Below are 18475 nucleotides of genomic sequence, written 5' to 3'. Positions count from 1 at the left end.
AGGGAAACCAAGAAATCCCATGAGCCTCTGTAGCATAGCTCTGAGCAGCTTGCAGCTCGGCTCAGCTGTTCTAAAAATAGCTTGCACTGACAATTAAAGGTAACAAACCTACCGTACTCCTAAAACTATAGGGATTATGGCAATGGGCCAATTTGCCAAAATGTTGAACTATCCCTTTAAGTCTTTTTGCACCTTTTGTAGGTGTTTTTTTTTTTTAAGATTTGCAAGTTAATAAAGTCAACCCATGGAGGACCTTGTTTTTACAAACCACCATTAGTTGGAAATGCCTTCAAATTCCCTCAAGTTGCATTTTTTGTAGCTAGATTGCCACTACAGGGCTCAAGAAAACAGGAAATATAGACCTTTGTGTGTTCTCAAACTTTCACATGTCTTTCTCTCAGGTTGACGAGACAACGGAGCGGGAGGAAGGCTGGCTGTACGGCAGCAAACAGGGGAAGATGGGCTGGTTCCCAGAGAGCTACGTGGAGAGAGTGGCGCCATCAGACGCGGCGAGTAACAACACAGCTGCTGCTGCCAGTGCTGCTTCCAAGGTGTCGCTCCAGTCGCAGCTTTCCAGCGTGCTCGAGGCCGCCAAGACAACAGGCACCAAGTCCGCCTTCACACCGACACACTCTCCGAACCTCGCTTCCTCTGAGACGCACGGACAGGTGAGAGATTACACACAAGCTGCTGCTAAACGGTGATTATCGCAGTTTGATTATTGTCTGCACATAAACACTCTTTTTTTTAAATTCTGTGCCTCTCTCAGCAGGTGGTGGGTAACCTGCTGGCTCAGGCCTTGTGCTCATGGACGGCGAAGACAGACAACCACCTGAACTTCAACAAGGACGATGTCATCCAGGTGCTGGAGCAGCAGGAGAACTGGTGGCTGGGAGAGCTGAACGGTGAACAGGGCTGGTTCCCCAAGACGTATGTGACGCTGCTGGGAGAAGAGGAGAGCGTCGAGTAAGTCTCTGCACCGTTATTAGATTAGCGAGAGGACAATCAATCACTTTGTCTCTTATCGAAATGTTTAACTCTCTCAGGGTGCTTTCAGACGGGAGTTTCAAAACCTTGGTGTTTTCTGGCGAACCAGCCTGCGTTCACACCAGTTTAAGTGGAACCAAATTTGGCGTATCTCTCGTAATATTTTGCTTTTTTGCTGCCTCAGTAATCCTTCTTCAGTTTTTTTTTTTTTAATTTATTCATTATTTGGTCTGGCGTTCGAGTGAACCCAGCCTCGCCGATCTCTTCCCCAAGTTCAGAGATTATTTTACTTTATTAAGCCCCAAAGGGAAATTCAATACAACTTGTTCTTTCTTGTGCCGCTTTCTAGCTTTTCTTGAAATTCTGTAGACGCCCAGATCGCCACCAAACATTTAGTTTCTTTAGCAAACCACTGCAAATTATTTTTCTCCAGGTTGTCAGTCGCTGCCTTCCAATTATCGCCTTGGCTGACAAAGTACCAGCAGAGTTGTGAATCACTAGATACTGTATGATCTCTTTTTTGAGTAATATTTGTAAACTTAAATAAAGTCTGTAGCCTAAAGCACATACCTGTCCTCTGCTCTCCATACCAACATATCCTACAGTCGTTGGGAGGCTTTTAATCAATGTAGGTCAAAGAAAACGAGCACCAGTCACATGACAGAGGGAACGTGTTTGTCAGTGCATCAACAGGTCTGGTAACAAATCTGGTATGGTAGGAATTCAGTTTGTGCCCTCTGATGTCATGGAATCTGCTTTGTTAAGCTGCTCAAGAGTTTCTGTGTAGATACACACTGCCCGTCCAAAAAAAAAGTCACACTCTAATATTTTGTCGGACCGCCTTTAGCTTTGGTTATGGCATTTGCTGTGGCGTCGTTTCGATTAGCTTCTGAAATGTCACAACATTTATTTCCGTCCAGAGTTACATACATTTTTCAAAGATTCATAATAGGGTTGAGGTCGGGACTCTGTGGTCACACTGGACCACATATTTCTTCCTTGAAGATGATGGTTCTCCATTATCCTTCCAGCTTTTAATATTGTGTTGGACAGTTTTTAACCCAATTTTAGTCTCAGCAATCCCCTTAGATGTTTTATTTGCTTGATGCCAATAATTTGACCCTTCTGAAACAGATTTAACATCTTCTCCACGATGTCAGGATGTGTCTTCCAACGTGGTTGTTGAAGAAATGAGACTGCATTAGTTAGGGTTAAATAAGTTGTTGCCAGCTGAAACATAATCATCAATGCAGTAATTATCCAATGGGAGGCTCTTACCTATTAGCTTAGTTAAATCCAATTGGTGACTTCTTTGGGGGATGGGCAGTGTATATGTAAAGACATTATTGCTGAATGAAAGATGAGAGGATTACTGTATGCTTTAATGTAATAAGTATGCTAATGCGATGTTGGCTTTCTGTGTTCACAGCATGAAGAGCTCCCCTCCGGATGCATCAGACGGCGGCGACAGTCTGCAGCTTGAAGGTACAACAAGACTTTATCCAACTTCCCTTTAAAATATGGGCCTAATGTAGTTCAGTTTATTTATCTTCATATGTTACTCACTTGTGCACTAGTTGTATCTTGTTTTTCATGGAACAGTGTACAGTAATTCCTACTGAATTACATAGGTTGCATGTTTATCCGTCTGTAAAGATAAAATCCTTATGTCCAAGAGACCGGCAGGCAGCATGAAGGAACCTTTGTAGTATGTTTTGCAAGTAACCCACAGTGTATAACTCACAGCATATAACCACATTATTTGAAAAATGCATTGTCATAACGGATGTGTTGAAAGTCTCATGGCCGCCCACTCTGCAACAAACTGTTCTCCTCTCCAGAGTACGTGGCCTTGTACACCTACGAGTCTCCTGAGCCCGGCGACCTGACGTTTAGAGAGGGAGATGTGATCTTGGTCAGCAAGAGGGACGGGGAGTGGTGGAACGGCTCCATAGGCGATCGGACCGGCGTCTTCCCCAGCAACTACGTCAAACCTAAAGAGGCAGATGTAAGAACTCTTCACATGACATTTGCATGATAGTAGATGATGTTTATGTATATTTTACTTTTGTGTAGCGCTCTCTAAAGGATGACATGACAGATTTGGTTGAAATAACAGATTCATCATTTGTATAATTTCAGACATCGAGCCTATCTGGAAAGAAGAAGCCAGGTAAGCTCAATTCTTCTTTTCTTCTTATTATTTTTTTTAATCCTGTCTTTTGCTCACTTCTAAGAACAGAAATGCTGCCTTTTCAAATTGGATCTGTGTTTTGTGTGTGCAGAGATCGGCCAGGTGATCAGGGCTCACGCCTCCTCAGGCCATGATCAGCTCAATCTGGAAAACGGCCAGCTCGTCCTCATCCTTGGCAAGAACGCCTCTGGCTGGTGGCTCGGAGAACTGCAGGTCAGTGGTTTCGTCACCGCAGAAGAAATTCTGTGTCCTCAAACTTTTTCGCTCGTGACCTCGGCCGGCGTCTTCACTTTTCTGGCTAAAGCCTCAATATCCACATCTGTCTGTCTGTGTGCTCTGCCTCTAGGCCCGGGGGAAGAAGCGACAGAAGGGCTGGTTCCGCTCTTCTCATGTCAAAATATTAGGATCCAACAGCGGCAAGTCCACACCAGCACCGCAGCCAGGTAACACACACACACACACACACACATGAAAAATCAGGTCAATCTGATGTGGAATTTCAGAATAAAAGCCCTTTGAACTTTTAAATTTCACTGTACTCTATGTATAGTAGGATTAATTGTTTGTTTGTTTTTTAAACTACCTGTTATTACTTGACCATTCCACTTCAGACTGATAGTACTAGACCTCAGGATGACACCCAGAATAAATCAGGTCAATCTGATGTGGAATTTCAAAATAAAAGTCCTTTGAATTTTTAAATTTGACTGTACTTTTATGGAGGTGAAGTCAACTACATTTTTTAAATAAAGATGCAATAAATGGAATTCATTTATCATATTTTTGGAATCAAGACCTGATATCATAACTCCTTAAATCTAACACCTACAAAGTAAGACTGTACCCTTTATTCAGGTATCTTTTTTTTTTTTTTTTTACATACATTAATATTCACTTTTTCTTATTTTTATATATACATGTGTTTTTTTTTTTGTTTAGTTTTTTCCCATTTATTTCAGTTGATTATTTATATATCCACTTTTACCAGATGACATGCAGGCGTGCTGTACATATTGTTTTTCTTTTCTTTATCTTCAGTTTCCAAGGTATCATTGTTTTCTTAGACTGATGGCTCTAAGTTGTTTAGAGACTTTAAAGATGTGACATATTATTTTGGACCAATGAGGTACCAAGTTCAAAAGTCAATTAAGATATGTGTTAAAAAAAAAAAAATTATAATGATGCAATAAAATAATTGTTAATGACTCGCATCTGACGGATTCTGTCCTGCTGTCTCTCAGTCTGTCAGGTCATTGCTATTTACGACTACAGCGCCGCCAACGAAGACGAGATGAGCTTCTCTAAAGGTCAGCTGATCAACGTCCTCGACAAGAACAACCCTGATTGGTGGAGAGGAGAGATGAACGGGGCCACCGGCCTGTTCCCCACCAACTACGTCAAGATGACGACGGCGGATTGCGACCCCAGCCAGCAGTGTGAGTAAATCTCTTCAACATCGTGTCATGAAATGAAGATGCATGTGTGGAAATCATGAAAATGCTCAGTTTCTATGTTGCTTCAAACTTCTGTGACTAACTGATCCTCATGCTGCTGTTGTTTGTCTGTGCAACCGGCATCTACCATCACTTATATTCTTTCATCCACCCATCTCTTCATCTGTTAATCCCTTTCTTTTCTGACTTTCACTTTTTCCCCTGTTTTTCTCCCTCCCTCCCTCCCTCCCTCTCTCCCTTCCCAATCTGTATTCCTCCTTTCCTCCCTGTCTCTCCCATTTTTTGGCTTCTGTCTCTTTCTCCTTCTAGGGTGGTAGAAAGTCCTCTTCCTCCTCCACCTCCTCTTCCTCTCCACCTGACTTCAGAAAGACCCACTATTGCACTCTTCTCTGAAGAGGCGGAGTGTCTGGACTCCCTATCTACTAACTTCTCCCACTGAGCTATTGTTTGTGTGTGTGTGTGTGTGTGTGTGTGTGAGCATCAGTATGTGAGAGAGACGACAATAGAGATGTGAAATGTGTGAGTGAGAGAAAAATGAAAACAGGTCCTGAGTTTCCTGTGGAGGAACCAGGACCTGGAACAACTTCCTTATGACTCAGTGTCAATTCTGTCGTTGTTGAAGCCTCGGTGCCTTTTGGTGACTGTGAACTGATGATGATGATGATGATGATGATGATGATGATGATTATGAAGCACAGAAAAAAGTGTCTGAAGCAGAGAGATGGTGGGTCTCTCTGTGGCCTCTCCCTCCTCCTCCCTGTCGTTTCCCCTCAGAAGACACTAACGCTCTCTCTCTTTCCTCCCACTATCCTTTCCTTTCCTTTCTACCCATTATTTCCCCTTTTTGTTTAAAGGGATAGTTCAACATTTTGGCAAGTTGGCCCATTGCCATAATCCCTATAGTCATAGCAGTAGGTTTGTTACCTTTAATTGTCGGTGCAAGCTATTTTTAGAACGGCAGAGCAGAGCCGCGAGCTGCTCAGAGCTACGCTACGGAGGCTCATGGGATTTCTTGGTTTCCCTCATCAAACTCATCAAATACACAATCCAACAACTCCAAAACGCTCTGGTGGACAAGTTGTGACCTGCACATTCACCACGCTATGAGATAATAACAGAACGTTACGAGACAGAGTTGTTTTAGAGGTAAATTCAGAGACTGCTTGATGAAAAACTGAACGTGCATCAGTTTTGCAACAACTCTGTCTCGTAACTTTCTGTTATTATCTCATAGCGTGGTGAATGTGCAGGTCACAACTTGTCCACAAGAGCATTTTGGAGTTGTTGGATTGTGTATTTGATGAGGAAAACCAAGAAATCCCATGAGCCTCCGTAGCGTAGCTCTGAGCAGCTCGCGGCTCTGCTCTGCCGTTCTAAAAATAGCTTGCACCGACAATTAAAGGTTACAAACCTACTGCTATGACTATAGGGATTATGGCAATGGGCCAATTAGCCAAAATGTTGAACTATCCCTTTAAAGCCTTGTTTTAATTCTTACTCTCCCCTCTATCTCAGGAGTTCAGCTCACACAGAGCCCACTATTTATCTCGGAGATTAGGCGAAGTTCAGACACGTCACACAAGCTTTACTGTCACTTCCTCAGCCTTTTGTCTGCACTAGTAACTACAAACATTGTACTAACCCTCAAGCCTGTTGGTCGTTTTAGAAAGAGTGGACAGTCCAATGCCAGGCTGGGTTCATGCTTAACACACCTGCACTTGTCTTTAAAACTGCTTTAAAAAAGTTTTACCCTCTATATTTATTATATTGATACTTTGAAAAGGGAATAAAATAGGAAACAATCAGTAATTTTGCTCAGGACTGAGTTGGAAACTTGAGGTTGGAGCCTTTTGCTTTTTAATTCTTACCCTCTGCTTTCACCTCACGTGCACTTTCTTACCTTTAACCGATTTGCAGTGGGCTTTTGATTTCAAGCCTATGAAAACCTTTAGTTTGACTTGGCATAGACACAGAATGACACAAACGCGCACATCTCTATATGTGAAAGCCATAAGTAGGTCGGCTGTGTTCACCAACAGGAGGAAAAAGAAGTAGTTTCGATGTGAGATGAAACGACTCTTCACCATATGGCGAACTGTTTCAAAGCCATCGACAAACATTAAGCTTTGCCTCCAGGGCTGACGATACAAACTGCTGCTGCTCCTCATATTAACTAAATGCTGTTTTGCTGCTGCTCCGATGATGGGGTTTTGTTTGTACATCTGTGTATATATAATGAAAAAAAAAAATCAATACTGTCGAGATTGTGGATACACTGTCCTCAGGCCAACAAGTGAAACACTAATCTATGCAAGCTTCACGTGAGGCGCTGTGACTCCTGAGCCCACTTCAGTGAAAGCTAAGGGAGGAAATGACAAGTGTTTGTTTGCAGTTTGAGGAAATTGCTGCTAATGCACTTGTTACTGTTTTCAGTCATTTTAATTCAAGTGAATCGCTGCAGGAGGATTGTGTGAACCATAAAGGTGCATAGCAGCAAGGGCTTGATGATATCTCTATAGTATATTTATAGAGAGAGAGGGGTCCAAAAGAGACCTCTTGAATTGGGACAGTGGTCTCCGACTTCAGGACGCCGCTGTAGGTAAAAACATTTGTGTTACGAGATAGTGGAATTATTTTTGAAGATGTGGTTGATATATTTTTTCTGATTGTGCAAAAAATAAAGATTGGTTTGGGATCACACAAGTGTTTTATTATTGTGCGGTGACATATCTTTTGACAGCAGTGTGTGTGTGTGTGTGTGCACATGCGTGAGTTATATTCGATGTTTATATTGTCAACACATTGAATGCGATAAGGATGAACAGATATGCATGAACAACCTTTTCTCAGCCAGATTCTCCTTCTACTCCCATTTTTCTCCTGCAGCCGTATCTCATCTGCGTAACTCTCTCCTAATGATTTCTTCTCAGACACTTTGTTTCTCTCCTCCTTGTGTTTGGTTTTCAGAGTTATTCTGTCTGTAATAATAACTATATTGCGACCATAACTGTGCTGTGTGTTACGTATCTGCCCTGGACACAAATGTTTGGGTTTGTTTTGTAGCAGAAACCAGTGAGTTTCGTCCACTCTGAACATGCGCCACGTAGGTGACGAGGAAGAAAGAATCCCGCTTTCCTGTTTTGGTACAAACAGATTTGGTCTAGGAGAGGTTTTAGTCTGACGCTAGAGATAACGGCACAGACGGAGAAAGAGACGGACGAGGCAGGAGAGACAGAGTACTGTCAGACAGATGGACAATTAAAACACTCACTGAGACAGAACCAATCATGGCGATGGGTTCACAGAGCAGGTTTCACTTTTTAAATCTTTGGGATGAGACAGACGATGAGGGTGAAGAAAGAGAGGAAATGGAAAGGGAAGGGAACCAGTGTGTTTGTATAGGACACTCACAACGGGCTAATGGACACCCTGTGTCAGGTAAGTGTGTGTGTTTGATGTGTTTCTGTTTGTGTGTGTGTGTGTTGTGTTGATCTAGAGTTTCATATTTTTCTTTCTTCCTCTTCCTCTTTGTGGTCTTAGTGCTCCTTTTTGAAATCTTCAGCAATGTGCACATACACACAACAACAATGAGCAGCAGCTTCTGTTTTTTTTTTTTGTTGCTTTACTCCCCAGAACCTCCAGCAGGAGGCAGCAAATGCAGAGCTGAAGTGATGCTGTGATAAAAAAAGCAGTGTGTATTGTTATACAGTAAGTTTGTCGTTATGATTGATACAAGCCGGCCCCCCTTGTGTCCTTTGTCTGGTGCAGGGTGTGCAGACCTGAACAGTCTGGACTCTCTGAGCCCCCAAGAGAAGAAGAGACAGGGTTACATCCACGAGCTGATCCAGACTGAGGAGAGATATGTGGACGACTTGAACATAGTGCTGGAGGTAACAGACTCACACACACTCACCCTGCTGAATCACTCGTGTCACAAAGTAGCAAAGCAGTTCGAATGAGATGTGTCAGATCATCTTTACATCCTCCTCCTCCTCACATACCCGTCATTTTCTTTTTGCAGGTTTTCCAGAAACCGATGTCAGAGTCGGGTCGTGTGAGTGAAGGAGAGATGTCGCTGATCTTTGTCAACTGGAGGGAGCTGCTGGCCTGCAACACTAAATTCCTCAAGTAAATATCAGAATAACATCAGACAGAGGTTAAAGGTCGTACACGTGCAGCTGTTATTGTGTCTGCACACACACACATACGGAGCTGTTTGTGTTCATACATAGACATTTCATTGTGTGTGTGTGTGTGTGTTTGCAGGGCGCTCCGTGTTCGTAAGAAGACGGGCGGGGAGAACATGCCGGTGCCGATGATCGGAGATATCCTGGCAGCAGAGCTCTCCCACATGCAGCCGTACATCCGCTTCTGCTCCTGCCAGATCAACGGGGCCGCGCTGCTCCAGACCCGCACCGACAACGAGCAGGACTTCAAGGATTTCCTCAAGGTGTGTTTTACAATCCATAAAATCTCAGTCTACATATGCATTTTTACTTTTAAACTAAATCTTGCATTCCACTGTCCAAAAACACTTCTTTTTAAAAAAAAATATATATATGCTTTACTAGTCCCAGTTTTACTTGATAACATTATTGTTTTTTTCTGTTGTTCTTTTACATCTGTAGTTGCTCATTTATTATTTTATACTTTGTTGTTTTGATTTGTTGAGAAGTGTAGCTTTCTGCTTCTCTGAAACTTAAATGTCCCTCATCATAAAAGTGGAAACCAGGCTCTTACTGCGTTTGTTAATATTGTCTTTCACTCCCATCAGAAAATCGCCACAGACTACAGATGTAAGGGCATGCCGCTGTCCAGCTTCCTGCTGAAGCCCATGCAGAGGATCACACGCTACCCGCTGCACATCAAAAACGTAGGCATCATGCTGTGATTAAACTCCTCATTAACTCAAATACTGACCTTCCTGTTTGTGATGAGCAAAAAATAACAATGTTTTGCCCCTTTTTCTTTTGTGTTTTGGTTGTGGTCAATTTTGTCCATGTATTTGCATGCCTGTCTGTGTGTTTCAGATCCTGGAGTGCACCGCGGAGGGCCACGCTGACCGAGGGCCGCTGAAAGAAGCTCTGGAGAGGGCGGAGGAACTCTGTCAACAGGTTCATTTCTCCACTGAACTATTTACTTGTTACTTTGATTGAATTGTTTTTGTCTAAAATCTGGTTGAAAAGGAACTTTTTTTCTTTTTTACTTAACTGATGTTTCTGTTCCTGCACATTTAATTAAAACCAGGTTAACGAGGGCGTGAGAGAGAAGGAAAACTCTGACCGACTGGAGTGGATCCAGAATCACGTACAGTGTGATGGCGCTGCAGAGGTAACAAGCTCAATTTACTCAATATTTTATTTATTCGGTTCATTTCGGGCATGTCAATTAGTCATCATCATCACACATCATCTCAATCCAATTAATACAATACACATGACCGAAAGGGAAAGCGGGAGAAGCAAAAGCTTATCTAGTCCCGCCCCCAAGCAATTTCACCATGACTCGAGGAATTTAGACATGGAATCAATGAATCCAACCTTTACCAGCTGCCATAAGTTGACAGAGGGTCAGAAACAACCATTTTAAATCTTGAAAACATCCTTATAACTTGTGCTTTTCTCCACAGCACTTGGTCTTTAACTCTCTAACCAACTGTTTAGGCCCCAGGAAATTGCTCCACTTTGGGAAGGTGAGTAACACAATCGATAATCAATCAAACCACCATCATCACTAAAGGGTAAAAGCAAAACAAAAAGGAAAGGAAAGTGAAGAACATTTATTAATCTGATATTGTAATCATATTGTAAGTATGGATGAAATGTTTGTTTGAAGGCACAAAAGCCCCAGAAAATATTAACAAAAGAAGAAATCTGAAATGTTTGTCTGTCGTCTTTTCTTCCAGATGTACAAGGCAAAGAGCAACAAGGAGCTGTGGGCTTTCCTCTTTAACGACTTCCTGCTCCTGACTCATGCATCTAAGCAGTTCACCTCCTCTGGCCCCGACAAGCTGTTCAGCAACAAGAACAACGTTCAGCTCAAGATGTACAAACCGGTAAGAGACAAACACACACTGTGACGATATGGCAGCAGGAGAATTCATAGTTTATCACTACATACTTTATTAAAAGGTGCATTTTCCCTATAATTTTAGGTTAGGTTAGGTTAGGTAAGCTTTATTGATCCAGCATGAGGAAACTGTTTTACCACCAGGTCAAATGCACCAGATGCACAACAAACACAGTAACGCCAATGAAACATGATCTAAAAGTAGGACATCGTTGAAAAAGAGATGGAAATGATTCAATACCACAAAAGCATGATGAAAAAAGTGAATGAATCCTGAATGAATAGGTTATGCAGCAGTGTTCATGCCTGACAGTGTGTGGTGGTGTTGTTGTTGTTGTTGTTGTTTTCTGCAGCCTGTGCTGTTGAATGAAGTTCTGGTGAAGCTGCCAGATCCTTCCAGTGATGAACCCACTTTCCACATCTCCCACATCGACAGAGTTTACATCCTGAGAACCGACAACATCAATGAACGGTACTGACACACACCTGCCTACACACACATACTGTATGTACACAGACAGATTGTTGGCCTCTGTACTTACTCTGTGTGTGTGTGTGTGTGTGTGTGTGTTTTCAGGACGGCGTGGGTTCAGAAGATCAAGGCTGCGTCTGAAGAATTTATCGAGAGAGAGAAGAAAAAAAGGGAAAAGGCCTATCAAGGTCTGTTGTGGCGCTCTGATGCTAACACGCCTGATTATATCAAATTAATTAATGATTAAGATTCATGTGTGTGTGTGTGTGTGTTTGCAGCTCGATCCGTGAAGGCGAGTGGAATCGGCCGACTCCTGGTCACCATCTTAGAAGCCACTGAGCTCAAGGCGGCAAAACCCAACGGTGAGCTTGAATACTCTGATGGTGCAGGATGTTTCTACGGTTCAGTGGACTTAAAAACTTAAACACACGCCATGAATTTTAACGGCTGTGTTTTGAGTCCAGCTTTTAAATCCTGCTTCATGGAAACCTACTGAACCTTTCAGTCGGGAGCCTTTAAGCTGCTGCTGCTTCCATCGTTATCTAGTGTTTCTTTTCTTTTTATGCTGCTCACACTTGATTCATTTTTTCTTCTTTTTTATAATTCCTCCTCTTTACTGCTGCTCTTGTCTCATCTCTCTCTTCCTCTTTCCTGTTTTCCTAATCTCTACTCCTCTCTCCTCTCTTTTTCTCCACTCCCTTCCCCCTCTCACCTGTCTCCCTTCCCTCCCTCCGCCAGGTAAAAGCAACCCTTACTGTGAAGTGACCATGGGAGCTCAGATCTTCACGTCCAGGACGCTCAACGACACCCTGAACCCCAAGTGGAACTTCAACTGTCAGTTTCACATCAGAGACCTCTACCAGGACGTCCTCTGCATCGCCATCTGCGAGAGAGACCAGTTCGCACCTGATGGTCAGTTCCCTGTCCAGTCTCTTTCTCACACTCTCTCTGTAATTGTTTTTATCTATTTATGCGCCGTTCATGGGTGGCAGCAATTTCGTCATGCTTTGTATGATGACAATAAAGGAATCTATCTATCTATCTATCTATCTATCTATCTATCTATCTATCTATCTATCTATCTATCTATCTATCTATCTATCTATCTATCTATCTATCTATCTATCTATCTATCTATCTATCTATCTATCTATCTATCTATCTATCTATCTATCTAAATTAGTTGTCAGAAGTAGGGATGTCACCATTACTTGTTTTCACAATTAATCGTGGTATTAAACGCCACAATTAATTAATCGTAAAGACTCCTAAATACCGTCACTTCCCAAAAAAGATAATGTCAGAACCATATCGGCAGATGAGCGCCAAAATAAAGGTAAATGCACAGATACTGGTCCATTTAACTAAAGTAAAGGAATTTAAATGTTAGCATGTCATTTGTATTTTTAAAAAAAACAACAAAACAAAACAAAAAACGATTAAAATAAACATAAACATTTGGTATAGATGACAATTTATGACCTGATTATTCCAAACGCTCCCCCTGGGGGGTTGATAATTGGTCATATATTAATAGATACTTGAAATATTTTGTGTAAACAATTAGTAATGTAATTATATTTTGACTATATTCGATTTTACACATTCATAGTGTTGTGAAATTAATCATTGCATAATAATTGTGATAATCGTAACACCGTGATTATTTCTCTGACAATAATCGTACCAAGAAAATGTATAATCGTGACATCCCTAGTCAGAAGAATAACCACCAGAAAGGTCTGAGATTTGATATTTAAAAGGGTGTCTTCTCTTGTTTCAGACTTCCTGGGCCGGACAGAGGTTCCCGTAGCGACCATAAAGAAGGAGTTGGAGAACAAGGGACCAGTGACGCGACGTCTGCTGCTGCATGAGGTTCCCACGGGGGAGGTGTGGGTCCGCCTCGACCTGCAGCTCTTCGGTGGCAAATAGAAAAACCTGCATCTTCTACAGAGACATCCACATAAAGGGGAAAACTAACCAAATAAAGAGAAGCTGCTTTTCGACACATGAACAAACTCGGGACGGTTTCAACCACACAGGATAAAGATAAATGTCATATCGAGCTACACGCATCTGATCGATGTGTTTCGCACATCAAGCCTTAATATTTTAATGTTAACCAGCACTAATAATACCTCTTCTTATGTCCTCTGGATCCTCCACAAGGGACCAGAGGGATTTTTCTTTTCTCTCGCCTCATGATGACACCAGATGGAAAGGGAAGCTAGTTTCAGAGCAGGAGTTTGCACCTGGACCATATTTACACTCTGAGGCAGTAGACAGACGAACTACAGCGTGACTCTTTGAAAGCAGAAAAGACGTCGTCCTCGGCTTTAATCATTTATAACCTTCAGAGGAAGTCAGAACTATCACTAGAGCAATAAAACTACAGATGTAAAGCTTCTCCTCTGCCCTCACCTAGAAACTCTCAGCTCTCTGTCTGTCTCAGTCGGTTTTCAAGCGATCAGTCTCCGGCACACACACTTTGCCAAGTAGATAAAGTAACCAAGTGTTTTCTCTTAACTTCCAAGATTCACGTTTATGTTGAAGATGTAGATCTGAGAACGTTGTGACCGTCGACGGTTTGGAAAAGAACCGCTGTTTGGGAAAGACCTGAGGTTATTGCGACGAGCAGCTCTGATCTGGAGTCATTTTAACTGGAAGATCTCAGGACGTCCGTGTTGTTCGGAGGTTGAGTCACTGTAGCTGAACTGAACGATCATTTTGTTTTATCTGGTGTGTGTCTGTGTATTTGTGTTTGTTTGTGTGTGTGCGTGCGCTCTTGAGATGCTGCAACTTTGGGAGTTGACTTCTAACTTCTGGCCTTAATGCAACTCGTCTTTTTCCTCCTGTAAAATCTCAAGTCAGAGACAGACGTAGTCGTCCTTTGGGTCAGCAGCGTCTCTGTCTTTGCTCTTTCCTAAAAGCCAAGGCCAAGTAGTTTCTCCAGGTGTGGACAAAACACGACGGGGTATAAAAAGCTGTATTGAACAGAGTTTCCTTCTTCGAGTCTGCTCTTCCTGTCTTACTTTTCAGCGAAGAGGAGGTCGGTATTTTGAGGCGATTCAGATCGGCAGGTTTGTCAGCAATAATAAAAACAGTGTTTGCTCATTTCTACATGTTTGTCGTTACATTTTTACCTTGCAGTGTCATTCTCCAGTCGCCGCCTCATCCACAGCAACACTGTCCATCTCTGTTGCCTCAAAAACCTGCCCCCCCCCCCCTTTGTAAACATCTGCCATGAAAACTGTTACAAGGATATAATGGTGTGTAAAAGCTGTATATTTATGTTGTCGGTGGACTTTTTGGTGTATTCTACTTTTGTTTTTACTCTTCTTTTTTTTTTGTCCTTCGCGTCCAGTTTCTTCTCTAACTGAGCGACTGCTGGGGCTCTGAATATTAACGAAAACGTTGTCGTATTTATTTCTTAATTTAATGCGTGTTGGACTATCCAAAGGTTTGGAGCAGTTTTGCTTTGCTGTGTCATCTTGGATAATCAGTTGGTATCCACTGGGCTTGTTTTGAAGGTGTGCGACGGCAAATATTACAGATGCATCGGACACACTTTGTTACTGTTTTGAACAGCAATATAATCTCTTAGCGTCTTCTGCGATTGAGTTTTACTGTAAGTAGACTAGGTCTCTAGTCTTTTTCGCTAGGCCTGCTGTTTTGCGCTCTTGTATTCTATTAATTTGTCTTGTTCAATCAACAGATCTGTTTTTTAGTCTTCTATTAATTTAGATGTTTTATCTCGATTGTGGAAAATGTGCAAAGAGACTGGACTACCTTCATATCTGTGTAGGGGTGTTAACGTTTGTCTTTTGTTTAACTTTTTATTTTCTGCAGCTCTCTGCATCGACTGCCTGTTCACAGCTCTGGAGTCTGTAACCTGCTGTTTGTACTCACTCTGGCCTCTACGTGGCACTCTGTGATTCAGGGTTTCTTAAGTCAAATTAAAGACATTAAAAGTGAGCAAAACTGTCAAATTATTGACTCTGTCTGAAGAGAAGAGGTATTTAACGCTGTCACACTGTGAGCACACGTTGTCCTGCTGCTGCATATACAGTCAGGACTGAATAGTGGAGGACTTGAGATTTAGATTTCTTCTCAAGTATGTTTTTGTATGAAGTGAATATACAATAATCATCATAGAGTTTATTCATTTTAAGCATACACTGCAAAAACTCAAAATCTTTCCAAGAATATTTGTCTTATTTCTTGTCAAAATGTCTCATTTCTAGTCAAAACTAATCTCTTTCCATTTAAAATAAGACTCATGACCTAAACATTTACTTGTTTTTAGATCGTTTTCATTTATTTCAAACTAATTTTCACTTGAAATAAGTAGAAAAATCTGCCAGTGAAAGCAAGTTTTTTGTGCTTGTAATAAGGAAGAAAAACTTGCTCCACTATCAGATTTTTCTACTTATTTCAAGTGAAAATATGCTTGAAAGAAGTAAAAAAAAAAAAGTGTCTAAAAACAAGCTACTTTTTATGTATAACTATGTATGTATATGTATAAATATACATATTTTAGGTATAATGAGATTTGTTTCGACTAGAAATGACATTTTAACTAGAAATAAGACAAATATTCTTGGTAAGATTTTGAGTTTTTGCAGTGTTTTCAGCACAGAAATTACACAGTGGTTATTATGTACTATGTTCAGTACATATAGTATTGCAGATATTTAGTTAAATGTGTCATAAACCCAGATCCAACTTCAACAACATTAGACTTATTTCAAGATTTACCCAGTTTGAATTTTTGTGATTTTTGCTTTGTTCCTCACTGGTTTGTGTTTGGTGTCCTGCCACAGAGGCAGTGGAGTTCAGTGTGGGCTTGTCAGTGCGCACCAATAGACCTCATTAAGTCCTTCTTCACCCTCCACTGACTCCGGGTCCACAGGAGCAACAGTCATTACGTAACCACCACGCTGAGTGGCTGGCTGGGCGAGGGGCTGACGGCAACACACACACAGCTGGGTAACGGAGTCGGCAAAGTCAGCTGAACTCAACCTCCTGTGGCAGAGCGCCACAGAGGGAGTAATGGATTCAGTGCACCGGGGGCAGGGGGTGTAAATGATGATAACTGATGATAACTTATTCTTTTGCATGTGATTAAAAACGAATGTGGTGCAGATTTAGCTGAGCCGCTATGGGCTTTCTCTCTCTCTCCCTCTCTCTTGGTCACTGTGGCAAAATGACCTCAGGTTTTGATTCTGCTCCACTTTAAATCACAGTTAATCTTCAACAATGCTGTGATGATTAGTGCAGTCAGTGAAAAAACATAGGCTACATACATTTTTCCATTTTGGACGCAAAAAAATCATAATATAATATTATATATTGGAGGTTTTAACTTGAAACAGTTGAAACTGGACATGTATGTAATATAATGAAGGACGTTGCACCAATTCATTTTGAAATAGCAACGCACCCAATGGGGAAACTCCACTTCAGCTGAACAATGATCACTCACTCACTCAGTCATGGACATTAGTAACTGTACAACCAGCCTTACTGCTGCAATCCAGCTGAACCCCTCTCACGTAATCAACCCACTGTCGACTACCTGTGTCAAAGTGAAGAGATGAGCAGCTAAAGACCAGAAACACAGTGAGCAGAGAGTGCAGTTACATTACATCAGCTGCACACAAACATTAACGTAATGTTGCTCCATAGTGTCAGTGTGTGAACAAGCAACTGCTTGCTACAAATTTCTCCACTGTAACTTAAATTTAGTGTTAATATTGTGTTGACCATTAGTGTCCTCTGCCCCCATTATGCCACTATTAATAAGTATAACAGTTTTTAAGGCTAATATGAGTTTGAAGCATCATGAGACCAAGAAAACAAAAAACCGAAGCCACCAGCTGAAATAAATGTTTCTCTTTTTACCTTATGGACAAAAACGTTGGTTAGTTTGTTTTACCCTTTTAATATTCTATGAAGTTTTATTTATAGTGGTCGCGTAAAAGTGAATTATAAATCATAGACTTTCCGCTCTAAATCTGAACATATGTAGATCACGTGCAGAGGTAGAAGACAGAGATGCAGAAAGATGAGGTGAATAGAGAAAAAGTGAGTGGGTGAAAGGAGATAAAGAAAAGTGCACTAAGACAGGAGAGGAGAGTACTTTAGAAACAGGAGGAGAGAAAAAAAACAGAAGCAGGATAAACACATATGGAGACACAGAAAGAGTACAGAGAGAGAGAGAGTGACATGTGCATGGAGGATGAGTCTGAGAGGCCCTCGGTTCCTCTTGACTCAGTCATGGAAATGATTTGATTATCACCACATGAACAGTTGTCTTATGTAACACACACACACACACACACTTTCTCCCACACACACACACACACACACACACAAAACACACAAAGAAATAACTCACAAATAATGAGGGGTCTGTGCTCTGGCCGAAAACCTCCTCTGATTAAAGGTGGCCTGTAGCAACACAGAGACAACAGGGTAAAAGTATCCACGTCAGAGAAAACCTACAGACAGGTCGGTCCAGGCTCGCCATCTATAACGTGAACATGGAAAGTCAAAATATGAATCATCCTATACTTATTTATAGAGTTGGTGTTAATACTCAGAATTTAACATAAAACACTTCTTTTGTCTCTTTTATTGGCGGTATGCCTCAAATTAGGTCTTTATGCTCACAATTTATCACATAAATAACTGACTTGTATATTATAGGGGACGTTGTAGTTATTTTTTGTGATCAAATTTTTATTGGTCATTTTCAAATGAATAGAGGCAGTGGTACAATTAATCAGCGTCCATCAGAGCAGCGTACATGTACATATTGTAACAGACCTGTATCTGCCCCATCCCCAACACATAGTGTAGATAAGACAGAGTAGAGAAGGATCAACATAAAGATGTATGCAAACCAATAACAACATCGACAGAACAGTAATAATGATAAAAGCCACCTGATTAAATAGATGATTTATTAAAAGGACTCATATCTCACTCACTCGTGTCTCGTTCTCCCACCCCCCAGGAATCCCATAACTATCTGGACATACAGTATAATCATACATGAGTAAACAGAATTATACTAATTTCCTCCACCACCTAAGATGATATCCACAGAAATAGACAAAATAAAACATATATAATTTATATATTTGACAACACAAAAGAGGTCTGTGTATAAATGTTTATATAATAATGCTGAAAGTGAGTGGGGGACATTGTAGTCAAGTTATGAACACACAATGAGTTTGGTTTTCCAGCCAGAAGCTAAACTGTTTAAGTAAACGACAAATTGATGATGTG

The 18475-nt window shown here is 41.4% G+C and overlaps 1 protein-coding gene across 3 annotated transcripts in view; it reads left to right on the top strand.

The window, feature by feature from the left end:
• itsn2b (intersectin 2b) overlaps positions 1–15157 on the top strand; it is a 34006-nt gene extending 18849 nt beyond the window's left edge. The window contains exons 20-40 of one of the 3 annotated variants that reach the window (XM_085763905.1): positions 402–668; positions 773–966; positions 2417–2472; positions 2829–2995; positions 3130–3160; positions 3273–3394; positions 3528–3624; positions 4423–4617; positions 8404–8525; positions 8657–8763; positions 8902–9085; positions 9410–9508; positions 9666–9749; positions 9883–9966; positions 10265–10327; positions 10541–10690; positions 11058–11176; positions 11282–11364; positions 11455–11538; positions 11915–12088; positions 12960–15157. In XM_085763905.1, the coding sequence (XP_085620031.1) occupies positions 402–668; positions 773–966; positions 2417–2472; positions 2829–2995; positions 3130–3160; positions 3273–3394; positions 3528–3624; positions 4423–4617; positions 8404–8525; positions 8657–8763; positions 8902–9085; positions 9410–9508; positions 9666–9749; positions 9883–9966; positions 10265–10327; positions 10541–10690; positions 11058–11176; positions 11282–11364; positions 11455–11538; positions 11915–12088; positions 12960–13108 (2631 nt within the window). In that variant the 3' untranslated portion in view covers positions 13109–15157. Of the gene's footprint in view, positions 1–401; positions 669–769; positions 967–2416; positions 2473–2828; positions 2996–3129; positions 3161–3272; positions 3395–3527; positions 3625–4422; positions 4618–8403; positions 8526–8656; positions 8764–8901; positions 9086–9409; positions 9509–9665; positions 9750–9882; positions 9967–10264; positions 10328–10540; positions 10691–11057; positions 11177–11281; positions 11365–11454; positions 11539–11914; positions 12089–12959 lie in introns of all 3 variants that reach the window. The other 2 variants (XM_085763897.1, XM_085763914.1) reach the window with 2 other exon arrangements.
• The last annotated feature ends 3318 nt before the right edge of the window (positions 15158–18475 follow it).

This window comes from Trachurus japonicus, chromosome 3 (genome assembly GCF_045865225.1).
Source record: "Trachurus japonicus isolate A0001 chromosome 3, Traja_1.0".
Lineage (NCBI taxonomy): Eukaryota > Metazoa > Chordata > Actinopteri > Carangiformes > Carangidae > Trachurus > Trachurus japonicus.
Note: the sequence above shows the minus strand (reverse complement) of the source record. Positions and strands in the feature narration are given on the sequence as shown.